Source organism: Pan paniscus, chromosome 15 (genome assembly GCF_029289425.2).
Source record: "Pan paniscus chromosome 15, NHGRI_mPanPan1-v2.0_pri, whole genome shotgun sequence".
NCBI classification, from domain to species: domain Eukaryota; kingdom Metazoa; phylum Chordata; class Mammalia; order Primates; family Hominidae; genus Pan; species Pan paniscus.
In genome coordinates this window covers 76,511,790-76,530,458 of record NC_073264.2, presented here as the reverse complement: position 1 = coordinate 76,530,458, position 18,669 = coordinate 76,511,790, and the positions used below count along the sequence as shown (strand labels likewise).

Below are 18,669 nucleotides of genomic sequence, written 5' to 3'. Positions count from 1 at the left end.
GGTAGGGTGTAGGGAGGACTACAGAGGCAAACCACGGAGGAGTTTGTCAGAGCATACACATGCGCTACGCTCAGTAAAAGGGGACCCTGTAGCCACAGAGCAGAGCACAGTCAATGAGCCCCAGCATATGGCAGGTTGTACACAACCTGGAAGGGTGGCTAAACCCAGAGGAGGCCCAGGCCCTCACTCCCAGCACTTTCACATCCTGCCTGAATCCATCCATGAGTTCCTCTAGATCTCCATGCTCCAACCTCAGGCCAGGTTGCCTTGCGCCTTTTGGGCACAGTAGAAGGAAAACAGACTTAAATGGCTTCATAGTTGTTCAGCCAGATGAGCCTCATCCAGGAGAGGACTCAGTTTCCCAACTCTGAGTCCATGTTGCCAGTGGACCTGGAAACATCCAAGGTAAGATGGTAGGATTGACAGAAGACTTGACAGCCTTTCTTAAGGCTGCTAAAAAATTGTTGGTTGATGGGAATACAACGATGACATTAACACCACAGGAAACAAGATAAGGGGTCACAGAAGGCAGCTTAGGGGAAAACAGAGGCTTGAAAAGCCTTCTCATTTATAGTTTGTTATGATAACTAAAACTCCAGCTGCGTCTAAACTGCATAAACAACCAGAAACTGGAAAGTCTGCTTGCTTCCCTGAAACCCAGCTCATAGGCTAACACTTCAGAAAGGTTAGTGCTGTCAGAATAGGTAGTTCACTACACATGGAATCAGTCTCTAACAAAGGTAATTTACGGACATACTGCACTGCAGTCAAGGTCATCTTTCACACAGCACCTCACTTAATCTTCGCGAAGCTCTGTGATGAGGATGTGGATCCAGTCGCCATGTGCAGTATGTGCAGGAAACTGCACTACTTTGGAAAGGGCAGTTTGGATTTCCTCCTGTTACAGATGAGGAAACGAGCTAACTTTCCCAAGGTTGTGCTGGGAATGAGCGAGAGAGCCAGACTTTGAACCCAGAACTTGCACCCAAGCCCAGAGCTCTTCCCAGGCCCCAGAAGTAGTCCCTCTGGTTAGGAAGCCTGGATGTGCCCTGCTCCTGCAACACCTCAGACCACCCACCATCTCCAAGGGCAAAATACCGTCAGGTCAATACAAGCCCAGGAAACAGGTTTTTGATTCATTTATAAAAACTACTTTGCACGATCAACACATTTGAAAAGTGAGTCACAAGCCTACCTTATATCTGTGTCTTACTAAGTGCCAGGCATCATGTGAAACCTTTAGCAGCATTAGTTCATTTCATTATCATAGCAGCAGCAGGGCTTGGTGGCTCATGCCTGTAATCCCAGCACTTTGGGAGGCCAAGATGGGAGGATCGCTTGAGCCCAGGAGTCCAAAAACAGCCTGGGCAACATGGCGAAACCCCCATCTCTACAAAAAATACAAAAATTAGCCAGGCATGGTGACATGTGCCTGTAGTCCCAGCTACTCAGGAGGCTGAGGTGGGAGGATTTCTTGAGCTCAAGAGGTCAAGACTGCAGTGAGCCAAGATCATGCCGTTGCACTCCAGCCTGGGCAACAGAGTGAGAATCTGTCTCAAAAAAAAAATTCATAACAACACTAAGAGGTAGGTATTATTATTATCCTCACTTTAAGATATTAATAGAAAACCTAAGAAGCTGTAAGACTTCCTGAGCTTTTCAGAGGTGTCTGATTTCTGCTAAGGACATAGAGATCCAGCCACGTCCTCACCACCACCTCTCCAAGGGACCCTGTGCTAGGATAACAGTGGGTGTGACCGACTTCTGATTTTAAATAAAAGCTTCAGAACCCTTGTGAATGCTCTGGATATGGTATCAAATAAGACTCAACACCACAGGGGCCAATGTTAAACACACTCATAGCTGCCTTTAACTATCACTCATTCTCCCTCAAATTTAATTTTTTTTTTAAGCTAACAGCTTTCAAAAATGTGCTAACAAAGTAACGGAACTAAAGTGGAAATTACAGATTTCAAAGATGAGTTGGGAGATTCTGTTCCAAGAGAGGACAGATTGGACCTCTCTGCCAAACAAGTATGAGACAAAAAAAGCATCTGAGTCAGGGGGAAGAAGGCCAATGCTATTCCAAAGAGCCACAATTAAAAACCAATTATGCAAAGCTTGCTAAAAAATGTCAGTGGGCTGCCTTTACGTTTCAAATCACTAAAAACACAAGCATGCTTAGGCCAACATTTACCCAGCACATCAGCTGGTTTGGGGCAACTTTTTCTGCTCAGGCTAAACATGGATGCACGTCTTGGTCTCTGTTATGAACAAAGTCTGGGAAGACTACCTGGGGCTGAGTGAACATGGCTTCCAAGGCCGCTCTCTGGTCCATGGATTCCTATTCACACTTCATCCAAAACGGGAAAACCCTCTCAATGTTCTCCAGGGACCCTGGAGAAGATGGGAAATCGCCAATGTGAAATCCACAGACAGTTAAGTCTCCTCTCCAGCTCTGAAAATGATGAGGACACGGATCCGGTCCCCATGTGGAATACACACAGGAAACTGCCCTACGTTGGAAAGGGCAGTCCACAATGATACGTATGCACCGATTCCTCAGGGTGACACCCTCAGAAAGCTCCCTGACAAGGATTAGAAGAGCCTGAGGAGAGGAAGAAACCACATAGAGTCACATTCCCAAAAGTAGCTGAGTCATCTCTGAGCCTACTAGCTATACAGCTTCCCAGGACTCTACCCTCAGATATTCTGATTCCATGGACCTTGGGTGAGGTCTAGAAATTTATACTTTTTAAGAAGTTTCCCAAGGTGTTTTGATGACCAGCCACGTTTGGGAATGATTGGTTTGATTTTTGTTGTATTTTGGTTTTTTCTGCCTGAAGTCAACGAAATTTGGAAATAGCAAAACCTAATGAACAATGGCTGGAGATAAGAATTGGGAGGTAGAGCGATCAAGGAATAAAGTTTAAGTGACTTGCCAAGTTGACACAGCTCATAATGTTCAAACAAACAAGCAAGGTCTGTGGGACATAAACATGGGACATAGACTCAAAATCAGGCTGGCAACACAGATGGTATGAAGCGGGCTGGGGGTAAGACATCAGTGAGTAGTGGGGAATGCGGTGAACTCAAGGCTGTATACAAATACAGCAGGCATCTGCCCCTCAGCTCCAACCTCTTGTTGTGTATAAGGGTGTGGCCTTAAGTGGGTAGATATTCTGGTTTTTTAAAAGAAGCCAAAGAGTCCACATTTCCTGGCTTTTAAATATGGCAATTCATTCAATTTTTTAAAAAAGAAAAAGAAAACCACACTGTGATTTTGTTAAAAAAGAAAGAAAAAGCAAACCACCCTGTGAACAAGATTCATCTGTAGGCCGACTCCTGCCCCTTAACGACAGTGTGCAGCCTCTTTCCTGAAAGGTCATCCAGTTTAGCCTCCCTTGAACTCTTGAGTCCCCTCTAGAGCACCGAGACGTGGCGAGACGGTGAGGGGTCCTGTCTAGCAGGTTGATTAGTAAGTGTCTGGTGTGTCTATGTGTGTGTGCAAGGGTGGGGCTTCAGGCCTCCCTCCCCTCCCAACTGAAAATGCATTCCAGACCCAGAGGCAGGGTGTGACCACCACAGCCACAGCTCGCTGGGAGATGACCTGGGAAGGGCCAAGATCTTCAGGCCAACAGGGACTGGTTGGTGGAGAAGTCCAGCTGTGAGGGGCTACAGAGGAAAAGTCAAGGAAGGAAAGCTCTGGAGAAAGCCAGAGAGCAAAGCTGTCCTGAAAGCGAATACTAGAAAAGAAAGGAGAAAGAAGCAACAGCTTTAAAAATCTCACAACCCAGGAAATGACGTTCCCAGGGTCCCTGGCCAACCATCAGAATGAGCAGTCTTACCACTGCCACGTCCTTGGTCTGCTTAATTTTTCTTCGTGGTGCTGACCACTAACTCACCTTATATATCGTGTATTAATTTGCTTACTTTTGGATGCCGTCACTGCAATATACAGCGCCGAGAGATGTAAGGCTTTGACTGCTTTATCTGTAGCTCTGTTCCCAGTGCCTGGTGCAGTGCTCAGCACATAGTAGATGCTTAACAAATATGGCTTGAACAAAGGGACTGCAGGCAAGCAGTTGGCACCAAAACAGTTTAACGTCATGTGTTGACCATGTAATAATAATGACATCAGCACAAAGCACTTTATAATTCACAAAACCTGTCATTGAACTTAATTCCTCCCATTTTCTTTTACTGAATTGCTCCATGCGTTTGGACAGAGCCCAGGAGACTGCTGGCCTCTGCAAGGCGAACAACCCAAGAACCAGCTCTGACAGAGCTGCCTGCACAGCGGCTCAGCCGGCTCGCTCTCGCGCTCTCGCTCTCTCTTTCTCTCTCTCTCTCTCTCTCTCTCAGAACTAGGAGACAGTAAGGCTGCAGGACTGCAGGGCTCAGCACTCATCAGACAATGTCATCAAAATGATCGAACATTCTGGGGCCAGGTTCATCCAGCCTCCCCAGCTCAACAGAGCTCTGGTTAGAAGCCTGGAAGGGGTATAGAGGCATGGGAGGCCACACGGCATGTGGTTAAAGCTTGGGCTCAAGGCAGACTGCCTGAGCTCATTTCCCAGCCAGTGACCTTGGACCTCCCTCAGCCTTGTTGACCTCATCTGTAATGTGGGTATAACAACAACAACAACACTAATTACTTCAGAGGGTACTTGTGCAGGGTAAACGAGGTACTTCACAAAGAGACCTAGTACCGTGCCTAGGGCTTAGCTCAGCACAAGTGAGACCCGGCTGTAATGGCGGCCATCGTCCACCACACCAGGCCCCAGCGCTATCACTTCCCAGCAGTGTGACCCTGAGTGACTGAACCCCCTCCCTAGACCTCAAACTCTTCTCTACTATGGGGGTAACCTGGACTCCAGGACTGAATAAGGAATGAATGAAGTCATGCATGTTAAGCACTTTGTGCAGGACCTGGGACATATTAAATGCTTAATGAGCTAGTATCTGATTATTATTAAAGAAACTTTTACTAGTCTAAAATGCCAATATGAAAATCCGCTCAAGGCAGTTTGCCATATGCAAATAGATCTTTAGACCATAGATTCTTCAGTTGCAAGTTTCTTTCCCCACCCCGCTTTAGGTTTTAGTTACTCCAAGAATTAGCTCTTCCCGCCCCTGGGGTCTGACCTAGGAAGCATTTGGAGGTCGGCTCGCAGTGCAGGGCTGGCATCTCTCTACATCGGTACAATCTCGCAGCTCCATCTGCCTCTTCGCCCCCACAACACTGCAGTCTGACAGCGAGGGAGAGGACATGCAAATATGCCCTAAAAACGGCTTGTTATTTTTGCGGCCTGGATGGTGCACGTCTGTGGGTGCCTGTGAGGACAGCACGTCACTGTCGGGTACAGGGCAGATGCCACCAATTTGGGGGTGGCTGTAAAATGTAAAAATACCCAACCCAAATAAAAGTGGCTTTTCCAAAAATAAAAAATAAAAAAAGGGAAGAGTTCCTCCAGTGCCTTTTGCAGAGGAGAGAGGTGTTAACTCAGCCCCCCAAGCGAATCCCAGCTTGACGACCTCTGCCCAAGACACCTGGCTCTTCATCAACCCCATGCGCAGCCTTAGTGCCCCCATGAAACTGCTCAGCTACTGGCTCTAAATGGCAATTTTACTGTGGAATGATCCAGACACAGATGCTCTCATGTTACAGACCTGGGAAGGTGAGGAGCAGAGGGCCAAAAGACAAGGACCCTCCATCGTGAAGACAGAACACTAAATAAGCCGGGAAGTGCCCCAACAACACATTGGCTTACAAGATCAATTCAGAAGAATATAATCACCGTCAACTCACAGCTTGTAATCCACAGTCTTTAGTAGGCACCTATGATGGACCTTATCCACGTGTCTTGAGCACAAATGGCTAACAGGGACCAGGCAGTAGAGGTAAATGAAGGCAAATGGTAGTAGCAAAAGCAAAACCAACAATGTAAGTAGGATCAAGAATAACAGGGAGGTGCAGGGGCCTGTGGCCCACTGGAAAGAGGAAACAGTGAAGTGCCTCTGTCCACCCCACTTAGCCATTGCCATGCCAGAACAGGGTAGTGTATGATGAGATCTTACAGTTTTTTAATCAAAATTTTCAAATGAAATGGGGGTTCGCGTTTCTTTTAAAACACTGAGCCGGCCAAACAAAATACATCTGAGAGCCAGCTCCAGCCTGCAAACGGCCAGTTTGCCACCACGGCCAGTTTGCCACCACAGCCAAGCCCCCAGCAGTCCTCTGCAGTTTTTAGGTACCTGTCAGGAGAAGGGGAGCTGAGAGATAGTTGCCTAATATCCCCAGCTCTCCCCTACGGGTACCCAGACACCCTTCTCCACGAAGAAAGTCCTCTCTCCAGCACTTCCAGCACTTCAGCCCTCCGAGCTCCCCCCAGGCTCACCTTGGCCTGTGAACTCTCCCTCCAAGCAGAGCTACCATTCCCAGATGCTCAGCTGCTTCCTGCGCCCTCCCCATCCCAGCCTCTTCCCCACCTCCCACCACAGGCTCCTCCTTTCCAGGGGGCAGCTACTCCGGCAGGCCTCTGAAGAAACGGCGCTGCTGGGAACCTTGCTGGGACAGGCCTTCAGACAAATGGCCAGCCCTGGGCAAGTCGCCGGGGGTATGCCCTGCACAGATCCTCAGCCATGCCGGGGACTGCTGCTGCTCACCAGTGCCCCGAGAAAAAGGGCTCAAGAGAGCTGCAGGTGCAAGGGACCTGAGGAGGAATTCCTTGCAAATGCCACATGTGGGTGCTCCACGTGTGGGCCCCGGGCAAACGCCATCTAAGGCGGACACTGCTGGCTGACCGAGGCCATGCCTAGCTCTGGCAGCTGCTTGGGAAGGGAGGCCACGCTACTCTTCCTCCAAGTTCCCTGGTTCAGCTGCAGAAAGGGCCAAGAGGGGTGGAGGCCATGATGTGACTAATGATAACAATTTTAAAAGATAACCTAATATTGGCATTCTCTTGTCTACTTTTCAAAACATGTACACATTCCCATTCCCATTATCTCCCCAATCCTCCCACCACCCCAGAGAGATGGCCAAGATATTGCTATTCATTACTGTCATTATTATCACTCTTCCACCGCCCCCCCGGAGAACCAGAGACAGGTTAAACATCCTCCCCTGGCCCAGTGCTTCTCAAGTGTTAATACGTCCACGAATCCCTGGGGGATCTTGTTAAGATGCAGATTCTGATACAGAAGGCCTGGGGCGAGGCCTGGGATTCCACATTTCTGATAACCCCAGGGTGGTACGGATGCTACTGGTCCTCAGATCACACTTTGAACAGCAAGGTTAAGGTCCCATGGTGGGTTTAAAGACCTGGAATCTGCCAGGGGTAAAAGGCTCGCTCACCTCACTTTTCACGGGCTGGGGCCTCTTGCCCAGTTTCACCTCCAGGAAGTGCAAGGGTGCAATCATGGCCCCGAGGTTGCGGATGTCAGCGTATTTCAGCTCCTCCACAGTCAGGGCCGAGCTGGGGAGCCCGGTCAGGGGGCCAAGCCCTGGCAGGGAGCCTGCGGTCACCGAAGGGTCCGGGATCTGCCCAGGCATCATAGCAGGAGGAGTGGCAGGCCAGCCTGGAGTGGGCAGGAAAAGAGCAGGACAGTCAGCCAGGTTGGGGGCTCCAGGAGGGCTCAAGTCCCTCGTCTTGCCAGGACTGTGGCTTCTTTCACCAATGTTCCCCTGAATCCCTTTCCCACCCAGCTGCTCTTCCTGCCGTAAAGTCCTTCCTGTTATAGAGGAAAAGTTGCTCAATTAACTCACACCAAGGTCACCCTTGGCACTGCCAGAAGTGTCTGCCTTTTTTATTTTGAAGGCAATGCTTGACCCAGTCATAGGCAACATGTATTCAGCCTTTGGTATGTGCCAGGCCCCATGGTAATCCTGCAGTCCCATTAGGCTGGATCAGAGGTCATTACACAGAGGAAGTAGCCAAGCTTAGAATGATAATTCGCTTAAGGTTGTACACAGTTAAAACTGGTGGAGCTGGGATTTCAATGGCAGCAAACAGTCTCTGAAGAGAGTGAATTATAACGGCGGAACCTCAAGCACCTTCACACCTGTTTCAGAGGAAGCTATTTTTGGTCTGGCATGGTGCCTCCCCTCCAATCACACATCCTATTCTGCATATTTGTTAAGACACCCTAAGTAGGAGATGAAGCAAATCTAAGTTAAAGGTGAGTGTGTGTGCTATCTATGAGGAAGGGACTGAGGCAAAGCAGGTGGAATTAATTAGCATGTGCTTTCCCTGTGGAACCCAGTACCAGAAAACTCCTCCATGCTTTTTTTTTTTTTTTTTTTTTTTGCCCAGGCTGGAGTGCAGTGGCATGATCTCAGCTCACTGCAACCTCCGCCTCCTGGGTTCAAGCAATTCTCCTGTCTCAGCCTCACGAGTAGCTGGAATTACAGGCACCTGCCACCATGCCCAGCTAATTTTTGTATTTTTAGTAGAGACAGGAGTTCATCATGTTAGCCAGGCTGGTGTTGAACTCCTGGCTTCAAATGATCTGCCCACCTTGGCCTCCCAAAGTGCTGGGATTATAGGCGTGAGCCACTGCACCCGGCTACCTCCATGTTCTCTTCATTCTCAGAGCAAACACATATTCCAGCTCTGCCAGACCAAAAAGGTGTACAAGGGAAGACAGATTCAGACATGGAAGAAGGATGTAAATTAGACAGGTCAACACCAAGGGAATTCTTCCTTCCCTTTACTGGGGGAAGCTCATGGGTAAGAAATGGTCATTTCAAGGCACAGATGGCAGTGAAGAAAGCTGGTCTGCCAATAAAGCCAGTCCCTTAAAGGGCTCCTCCTACCTACCCATCCATCCAGTTACTGACCACCTACTATAGGCCAGCAGGCGCTAGGAATACGGAGGTCAGATGTGCAGTCTTAGCTTTGAAGCAGCCTTTTAAGTAGCACGTTAGTACAAAACTGCTCTTAGATTCTAGTCCTGGAAAGGAAATCATTTCTCCCTCTTTTCACCTTTCTGCCCAGGGCCATAAAATCAAAATACTCGCTGGCTTAGCACTCCTGAGGGAAAATCTTTGGCCTATCCTTCCATCTTTACCTGTCTCTTCCCATGGAGAGAGATGTATTTGGCAGAAGAGGGAAGATCTGATGTCCATCGGACAATACTTCTCCGTTGGGCAGTTAATGTACTCAGATGGCCACATGGTTCTTGGGCTCTCTGTCTCCTGCAGGAGTGGCCTTGGAGGGTGACCCACAACCACCTGCCCCCATTCAGCTTCCCAGGTCTAGATCATTCCAGAGAGGGGCATTTGTGAACCTGTTTTGGCCAAGAGTGCAAGCCATATTCTCCATCTACATTTCACTTTTGAAGGTGAAATTTGGTTCCCTGTCCAAGTCCAGAGTCTATTTCCCAATAAGTTCTATTTCTCTAAGAGAAAAAGCATGTGAGTAACTTGCACCCTCAAGCACAAAGGTTTCCACTGGCCATCACTTTGTCTAAAGTAAGGTGTCTAAAGCGAGGTGCCTGGGAATGGGAAGTGGACCCGCCATTTCATCCTCAGCATGCCTGCTGCATCTGTCATAAAGCCTCTGCCCATAGCTCCCTGGCTTGCCCCAGAGTTTTTATTTGGTGTCCTCAGGCTCCTCTATCTGTGCTCTACCTACTGTGCCTCCCATACCCGGTCCTCTTAGCACTCCTTCCCACTCACATCCTTTCTCTCCTTCCTTCACCCCATGTCCCCTGGGCCATCAGAAAAAGATCTGAGGCTCAATCACATTGAGTTACAGTTTTAGAGCTGAAGGAGGCCCTGTGCTCATCTAAACCACATCCTCATTTTGACAGGAGGAAACTAAAACTCAGAGAGGCTAAATGGCCTCCCCAAGGTCACACAGCTGGAGAGGATTGGAGCCAGGGCTCGACTCCTGGTCCCAGGGTTCTAGACCAAAGCTTTCTCACCCTTCCTTCTTTGTTTCCCTTTCTGGGGTCCAATAGGTAATGACGCCTTCAGCAGAAGGAATGCCTTTCTCATGGTGGGCTTTCAGACACCAGCCCACAGCAGAGGGTCATTGTCTTGCACAGAGGACCCTCCACCCCCCATGGAGATCCAGGTTTAGGAAGTTCCCTGAATAACTCCACAGTAGCCTGCATGGGAGCCCAGACACAGAAATAGCCCCTGAGACCTCTCGCATGTGGGTGTTCAATGTTCTCTGATCCCCCAAACTCTGAGCTGGACTGGAGCCTAGTGGCAGTAAGAGAGCCCCCTCTCAGCCCTCTGGAATGGAACCTGCAATGCAGAGAGGGCTGCAGCCTGCCACGCTAGGAGGCCGCTCCAGGGCACTGTAGATGAGCTGCACGTCTCCCCTGGCCTCCTCTAAGGAGAACAGGGAAGGAGCTAGCAGGAAGACCTATTCTTTGTAGCAAAACTGTGCCGGGAACAAACCATGTGGCCACGCGGCCAGCAGCGCTGTGATTCCAGGTGGTAAGCAGCAGTCAGGGCTGGTTGTTGCCCGGGTGACCCCAGTGCTTAGCATCATTTCTGGCGCAGAAAGCATCATCAATAATACTTGTTGAAGTAATAACTAAGTGAATAAATGAATGAACAAATGACAGCAAATTCACAGCAGAGCAAAATTCAGCAAATGGTGTAAGAATCCATCTCTGGAAGCTTAGATGATCGTTATCAGGCTGTAATTTCACCTCCAAGTTATTCATTCCCACAGTAGACCCCAAGAAAAACACTCCAGAGGCTTCTGTGTATTTCCCTGCCTAAGCCTTCCATCTCTGGGAGATGGAAGCCAGACCCCATTCTGTTCCGGGAATGATAGGCTCTGTTTGCAGCTTCTGTTTATTCTCATACAGATGGTAGAAATGAGACACTAACAAATCATCCCAAAATATAATGAATTTTCTGCTACTGTGGAACCCCCTGAAGGAGCGGCCACCCCCTGGGAGCACGGGCCCCATAAATTTTGCCATTTCTGCTCGCCTGTGAATCCATCCCAATGACAAGCCTCACCCAGGAGACAAGGCACTAGTCTTTCCTTTGTAGAAGCAAAAGTCCCCCTCTCTTTCCTCCCCCTGCAAAAGAGCCCCTAACTGCTCAGATATAAACCACAAAGCCCTCAGCCATGCCATTCCTAGGAGACAACCACAACAGCTGATATTCACCAGCCAGAAGTCATCCTAAACATCTCTGGGGGTGGGGGATAGAAGATGGAGGAGCTGAGCAGCTGCCTTTCATAATTGGATCCTCATTAACTGCAAAGAGCTGGCTGACGATCTAAGGCAGAAAGGCAACTTTAGTGATTTGAAAAATAAAACAATTTGATGTGATTTAGGGATCTATAAAAAAGGGGGAGTGGGGGGCAGTGGAGGTGGCAGCACCAAGGAACCAGTAACAGCCAGAAGGAACTTACCCACTTTAAGGAAGACTTAGGAAAGATGACAAGAGGTGAAATCATCTCCCACACTGGTTGTTCCATACGGAAACAATTTAGTAGGAAAAGAAGAACTACGCACTAAAAGCTTCAGGAGAAGAACCCAGAGTTTTTTCCCTTCAGGGCCCAGGAGGTCTGAAAGGCAGATAAACATCCTCAGTGTCTCCATGAGTAACTAGGGGGCATAAATAAGGATCAAGCTCTATCCATTGGCAGAACACCAACATTGGGAAAAGGGGCTTATGCCTCAAAATATAGGCCTGGAATCCAAGAAGACTGGCAATGCGGGACACTGACCAGGAATAAGTTGGAAGCCAGCCAATGAAGGAAAGCTGGGTGAAGCACACATCCAAGATGGCGACTGACTAGCAAGGCATGAATCAGACAGACGAGGTTCAGAAGGTCACCGTGGACCCTAAGCTGTTATTGATCCTAAGATTATGATGCAGCTCCCTGAAAGCCAACTTGAAGAAAATGGGGACCAGATGGATCCAAGAGGAAAGAACTTGAAAAAAAAAAAAAAAAAAAAGGTCTGAGAGCTGTACTCTCTACTCTTCCTCAGTGACCTGTGGGTACACAGTTAGGACACTGCATTGTACAAGCAGAAGAAAAGCCACAAAACATGTCAAGTCTAGAAAATAGACCCTCCTGGGAGATACTAACATGAAGTGTCATTTCAGAGAAAAGAAAAGCTAAAGGTAACTTATTAAGCTTTTTCCTCTTGTTTTCCTCTCTCATTTTTTGTGTGTAAATCTGTAAAATATTAGGTTGGTGCAAAAGTAATCACGGTTTTTGCCATTGAGCATAATGGCAAAACCCGCGATTACTTTTGCACCAACCTAACGCCTTAAATTTTTTTTTTTTTTTTTTTTTTTTGAGACGGAGTTTCACTCTTGTTGCCCAGGCTGGAGTGCAGTGGTGCAATCTCGGCTCACCGCAACCTCCGCCTCCCGGGTTCAAGTGATTCTCCGGCCTCAGCTTCTTGAGTAGCTGGGATTACAGGCATGCACCACCATGCCTGGCTAATTTTTTAGGAGAGACGGGGTTTCTCCATGTTGGTCAGGCTGGTCTCGAACTCCCAACCTCAGGTGATCCACCCGCCTCAGCCTCCCAAAGTGCTAGGATTACAGGCGTGAGCCACCATGCCCGGTCCTTAAATCTTTTTTTAATGGAAGTGTCTATAAATGATAACAGTCTTGTTTTATGGGTCAAAGGTATAAGGGCCATTCTTGCTAGAAAGTGCCCAACGATCAGCATTTTCATCCAGAATGGCAAAGGTAAATAAAAAGAAACAGGTTAAGAGAAACTTAGCATCTGCATCATGAACTTTCTGTCCATAGAAACAAAGGTTTCAAGGAGGCTATAAAACTCCTGGGCCTCTTTGAGAAGGTAAGCTCCCCTCCAGGCCAGCAGCTGGCTTGGGCTGCCACGAGGAATAGGAATGGGTGTGCACGTGGGTGCAGTCTAAGGCTCAAGGCTTGGAGCTAAGAGAGTGCAGAGGTGAGAGTGACAAGTCAAGGAGGGAGGGAGTTTACAGGGGCAAGTCCCATGAGAAATAAGGGGTTGGAAGTCGACGGCAGGGCATGGGCAATGGCGACCGAGACTCAACAAGAGAAGTGGGGGACCTTGGGAGCCAGAGCCTGGGAAGATTCCCAGGACAGAACAGGATGCGGAGGGCAGGAGTCCACAGAGAAGGTCAGAAAGGTGCCAGGCCAGGGGTCATGGCGCATAGTACCTGCTACCATGAATCTTGGAGAATCAACCACCAAGCCTCTTCTTGGAGCTAAGGAATCACCCAGGATGACCTCTCTCTTGGAACCTGAATGACGTAGGTCACGCGGCTTCCAAAAGTCGAGGAGATCCAGAAGGCGAGAAGCAAGATGATGGGGAAGGCCCCAAGACTGAGAGTGAAGGCGAGCAGCAAAAGGCCCTTTCAGATGGCTGTCCCCAGCTCTGCAGGCCAAGAGGAAGGGGGGGTTAAGAGTGGCGGTTTTGGAGCCAGATCACCTGAGTGTGAATCCTAGCTCTGTCCCTTCTTACTAGCTGTGTGCCCTTGGGCAAGTTCCCTAACCTCTCTGTGCCTCTCTTTCCTCAGCTGTAAAGAATAACAATGTTATTTGCCCTGTATGGCTGTCAAGAGGATTAAATTAGTTAATACTTGGAAAGTACCTGGAACAGTGCCTGCACATAGTAAGAGTGAAGTCAGTGTGGCCACCAGGGCCTTCCTTCCTGGAGGGGCACTAGTGCCAGATGACCCCTCAAGGTCCCTTCTGGACTAGTCTCTCTTTCCTGCAGCCATGAAGAGGATTCTCCCCAGAGGATTCTCCGCTCTCCCACTTTCCAGCTCTAAACCCCAAGGGGGCAGGACCATCTTGCATCCTGGCAGTTGACTGCAGAACAGAAACAAAGGGTGCCAGGTCAGGGCTGGGTAGAAGGTGCAGAAATGGGGCCCAGCACCTGCCCTCTGCCTCGGTTTCCTCTAAGGTCTCCTCCACCCTGCAGGCCAGAACACAGCTGCACAGACACTGGCAACAAGGTGCCATCAAGAACTAGGTTTCCATTTCTGCCCCAAGGCAGACAGCCAGCATCTCCTGTGCCCTTTAATCTACTCCATCCCTGCACTGCTTCATAAGAAGACAAGGAGCGGTAGCTGGGTTCAAGAGAAGCCACCGAACACTGGCAGCCGTGATCCCTGCACAGCCATCCCAGCCATAGAAGAACCTGGAACCGACCCCCAGGGAACTCCTGCTCTTCCCTGGAGACCAGAGAAATGCTTCCAAGGCCTTGCCTATAACATAGCTTTGTCCTCTGCCTAATGTAGGTGCTCAATAAATACATATGAAGTTATCTCTGCCAGGAATCTTTAACCCAGGCAGCAAGAGGAAGCTGGGAGCGTACAACCACTGGACAAGCTTTCTATTTCCCCTTCTACTTCACGCCAGCTCTGGTCCTTGGTGGCTGGCAGGGGTTAACACTACCACACCTAATACAGACACACACACAAGGTGTGATAATTGCCCTGGTCTTTTTTTTAAAAATGCCACTGGCCAGCTGAAGCTTTGCAAATGGAGCTCTGCAACTAAATCCCATAGGCTGCAGCAAGAAAACAGACTAAAAAACAACAACAACTAAGAATGGTGGGCTCTGGCCAGGCCTCCCACAGCCAGCAATAAGTAAAGAAACACAGTCTGAAAATTCCAAGACTGGGTCGCTAAGGCATTTGTCTCTGCTGAGTTCCGAGAGGCCAAACCACACACACACACAAGAACGCATGTGCACACACATGCACACGCACACACACATACACAGGCACATGGAGCTTGGCAGCCCCTAAGTTCCAGAGCTGGTAATACAAGCCACGAAACCGACTGCCAAGACAAGCAACAGAATGAGCCAGGCCCGGTTTCATTGGCCACCATACGCTGCATATGGCCCGGGACGCAGCCAAAACAGTGTTCTCACCCTCCTCAAAGGCATAGGAGACCCTCTGTTTTCAAACACACCTCCACAGAGCCTTAATTAAAGGAAAATGGAAAAATAATGTGCCTGCTGCCCTCCCCTGCCTATATAGGTATGCACACACACATACCCATATACACTCACTCCATTTTTCTCTTCCTCCCATTTCGGTTTCAAACATAATTCATTCGTATGGAAAAAAAGCAAACTGCATCCTGCAGCAGAAAGGCAGAAAAGAATGTAGCTTGCCCTCAACCCTGGCTCTGATTGCTCAAGTTGAGCTGGGGCTGAATGAATACAGAGCAGGCCGGCCTAGAGTCGGCGTTGGCCCCTTTCTTTCCAGAGTGGAGCTGGAAACAGACACTCGAGAGAGACAGCCCATTACAACACCAGTAGCCCCACGACAAACGAGGCCCAGAGAGCCTATTCCTGCCAGGGATTCTGCAGGTTGGAAAAAAATGCCCACACATCCTACAAACAGGTAGGGAGATGACAACAAACCCAGGGAGTCAGGAGGAGCATTCCCTGGTAGCTGCAAAAGTTAGGCAGTGGATGAGTGGGGAGACCCTTATCCAAACCCTTCCTAGGGGGCATTGTCACCACTTTGCAACACATCTCCTTGGAGGTGGCTGCAGCCAACCTAGGAGAAAAGCCAGAGGTCTACACACCCATGACTTCCTGCAGCCCACCTAGGAGAAAAGCCAGAGGTCTACACACCCATGACTTCCTGCAGCCCTTCAAATCACACAGCACCCAGCTCTTCAGGAAGATTCTGGAGCTGCCTGCAGCTCTGAACCAAAGCCAAAGTAGAAGGGAACAGAAGAGTCTTTGAGAAATCCATCCTCCCTGCTCTAAACAAGGAAAAACCTTAACCACCCAGAGGTATGAGAATAGATTTTGCTTCTCTTCCTCGATCCTCAGGTTTATATAAAATCAGAGCCATGCTCACACCTGATACCTGGTTAAACTCTCCCCTAGAAACCTGCAAAGGAAGATAAGCTATCCATCCAAGCTGCAGCCAGATTTGCTGGAAAGGTAAAAGCAATGGGAAGTGTTTTTTAAAACCCTCAGGGAAGGAAGGTTCGGGGGAAGGGAGATGATACGCGAACACAGTTTCTACCAAGGGCTTAAAGGACGTTTGGGTACAAATGTACCCAAACATGGTTCAAAGCTTCCCAATTCCTGATGCTCCTCAAATTAAGACCCTAGGGAGAGACCACCAAGATTTAAGCCTGGGTACACACGCCTAAGCAGGCTGCAAGCCCTTTCTGAGATATAGACCTGAGCACATTTGCCCTGAGCACACGTGGTCGGGCCATAGCCCCATGCCCTGGATTCCAACAGGGAGGGCAGCACCCTGGGCAAGGGCCACGCCATCTTGCAACTGGAGATGACCCAAGGGGGTCGGCTGATTTCTCCTTCCACCAGCCTCTCCATCCCTGCAAAAGAGCCAGGACCTCCCCATCTTCCCCAGCCTTCTCATCTTCCCTGCTCCTCCTACTGACCCAGGCAAAGCCTGGCTCTGCCATCCCAGGGTCCAGGGATCCAGTTGGAAGGCCCAATCCACCCCTACACTCTCCCACCCCCCACTGCACCCCTACCCCTCGACAACCTCCTTTGAGGGGAGGAGCAGAGGAGAGCCTTCTAAGCTGGGCTGGGCAAGGGAGAGGCTGGTTACCTACAGGAGCCTGCTTGCCTCCTTATATAACCTGGCGTGGGAGACAGGAGAGCCCAAAGGGGACCCCGGCCACCCCTAGATCCCCTCCCAGCCCAGAGCTCCAAAGCAATGGCCATGAGAGAAGCTGCCTTCATTGGATGGAAATCCCGAGCCCTTCTCAATACTCTCCTCCGGGTCCGGGTCCTCCGGGAGTCGCGCTTCCTCACTGCCAGGAGGTCCTTGTCATCCCTCCACAATCTAACCCCGACCCCAACCCCGCACCTCCCTGGCCCTTCACCCTCCATCTCCACCCGCACAGCCCGTCTCTGCGGGCAGTTTTCTCCCCACTCACCCCGCCTTCCCCGCCGCCCGAGGAGAGCACCTCCCTGCAAACGGACGGGGGAGGAGAGCGCGGGAGGGAGAAGGAGGGAGCGCCCCGGCTGTCCAGGGAGCGGACCGAGCCTCCCGTCCCGGGGCGGGAACCAAAAGGAAGCCTCAGGCTGCCGGGCGCCTCGCGGGAGGGGCCCGGCTGCAGCGCCCGGCGCGGGGAAAGCTCGAGGTCCCTGGGCTGCGGGAGCCTCCCCGCGGGGCTGCGCTGGGGCTCCTCGCGCTCCGCCCGCGCGGGGGCGGCCGTCCCAGGTGCCCGCGCCGCGCCCTGCCCCGCCCCGCCCGTCCCGGCGCCCCCAGCGCGCGCCCTCGCACCCACCGTGCAGAAGCTGCGGGCGGAGGCGGCGCCCCCGGGGCCGGGGCCCGGCTGCAGGCGCCGTGCCCGCTCCGCGCCGCTGCCGCCCGGCCGCGGAGCTCCGCCCGGTGCCCAGGCCTGTCCCGGCCCGGGAGCCGCCGCGGCGCCAGCCCCGCCGCCGCTGCAGCGTCCGCCGCCGCCAGCGCCCCCCGTCGCGGCCGCCGAGCGTCCCTCCCGCAGGCTGTGGCGGGCGGCGGGACGGGTTGCATCAGCCCCGGCTATATAGCGGCCCCTGGGCGGCGGGGAGGGGTCGGGAATGCGGAACCGGCCGAGCTGCCAGCTCCAGACGTCAGAGGGGGACGGAGAGGAAGGGAAGGAGGGGACCGGGGAGGAGGGGGTGTGGAGCCGGCGCTTCACACCCACTGACCTTAACCTCCCCCGCCGCCTTGGGCGCCCTCCTCCCGCGGCCGCTCGCGCTCCTCTCCCCGCGGGGGCGTCCCGGGTTCCATGCAGCCCCCCGGCTCCGCCACCCCACGGTGCAGGAGCGCTCGAGAAAGCAGGACGCGGCGAGCGGTTATGTAAGCGCACCCCCCGCGCACCGCCGCCCGGCTTGTGCCCGCCAGGCAGCAGCAGCCGCAGCCCTAGGAGAGAGGCGCGAGAGGCCGGAGCCGGGGGAAAAGTCAAAAGCCCCTTCACGCACAGCCTGTGTTAACCATGTACCTCAGTCCCGGCGCTTCCCCCCCAAACTGAGAGCGACAGGGAGAATTTCCGCACAGTTTCATCCTTGGACACTTCAGGACTGAGCGGGTGAGGAGGCGATCTCGCCAGCCTGCTTTATTTTTCGGTGGAGAAGGATGGGCTGAGATGAAGGCATTTGGGGACTCCTACCCCTACCCACCGGCCCCCGCCAGCGCCCTTAGGCCCCAAGACGGCTGGCTGCACCAGCCTGACCTCTGCTAGGGCTGCAGCCTGAGACCGCGGCTTGCTCTACTGCTGGCGCAGTTTGACCCTTGGGCTTGTACCCTGCTCCAGCGGGCTTCTCCTTTCCACTCCGGACACAGCAGTGAGCAGACCCCAAGTGGCCTTCTTCCCCGTTCCAGCTTCAATAGCCAACCCCACTCCCACCTTCCATCCTTCTAGAGAGGAAATGGTGAAGGGGACTCCAGAGGGAAGGCGACATCCATGGTGCCCTCCAGTATACAAAGGCAGAGACACAGAGCCCTCAGGTAGAACGGGGTTCCCTAGACGGCATCTCCTACCTCCAGAGCTCCTGGGTACCCATCGAGCCCCCTACCTTCTGCCTAAGCCAGATAGGAGTGACGATTTTTATACTCAGCGACTTTCGGCCTCCTTCTGAGAGTGATGTCAGGTCATCACCCATAGAAGAAAGGAAGTGAAAGAAAAAGTTCATGCCTTCTTGGAGTGCAGATGCTCAGAGTGAAAGAAACAACAAGACTTGA

At 51.4% G+C, this 18,669-nt stretch overlaps 1 protein-coding gene across 9 annotated transcripts in view; it reads right to left on the bottom strand.

The window, feature by feature from the left end:
• The window catches only part of JDP2 (Jun dimerization protein 2), a 135,182-nt gene that overhangs the window by 24,996 nt on the left and 91,517 nt on the right, over positions 1-18,669 (bottom strand). For 3 of the 9 annotated variants that reach the window (XM_057299768.2, XM_057299766.2, XM_057299767.2), the window contains exon 2: positions 7,358-7,581. In XM_057299768.2, the coding sequence (XP_057155751.1) occupies positions 7,358-7,581 (224 nt within the window). Of the gene's footprint in view, positions 1-7,357; positions 7,582-9,072; positions 12,170-13,580; positions 13,732-16,879; positions 17,164-17,233; positions 17,566-17,636; positions 17,791-17,929; positions 18,055-18,669 lie in introns of those variants that run through there. The other 6 variants (XM_057299770.2, XM_034937876.4, XM_034937875.4 and 3 more) reach the window with 6 other exon arrangements.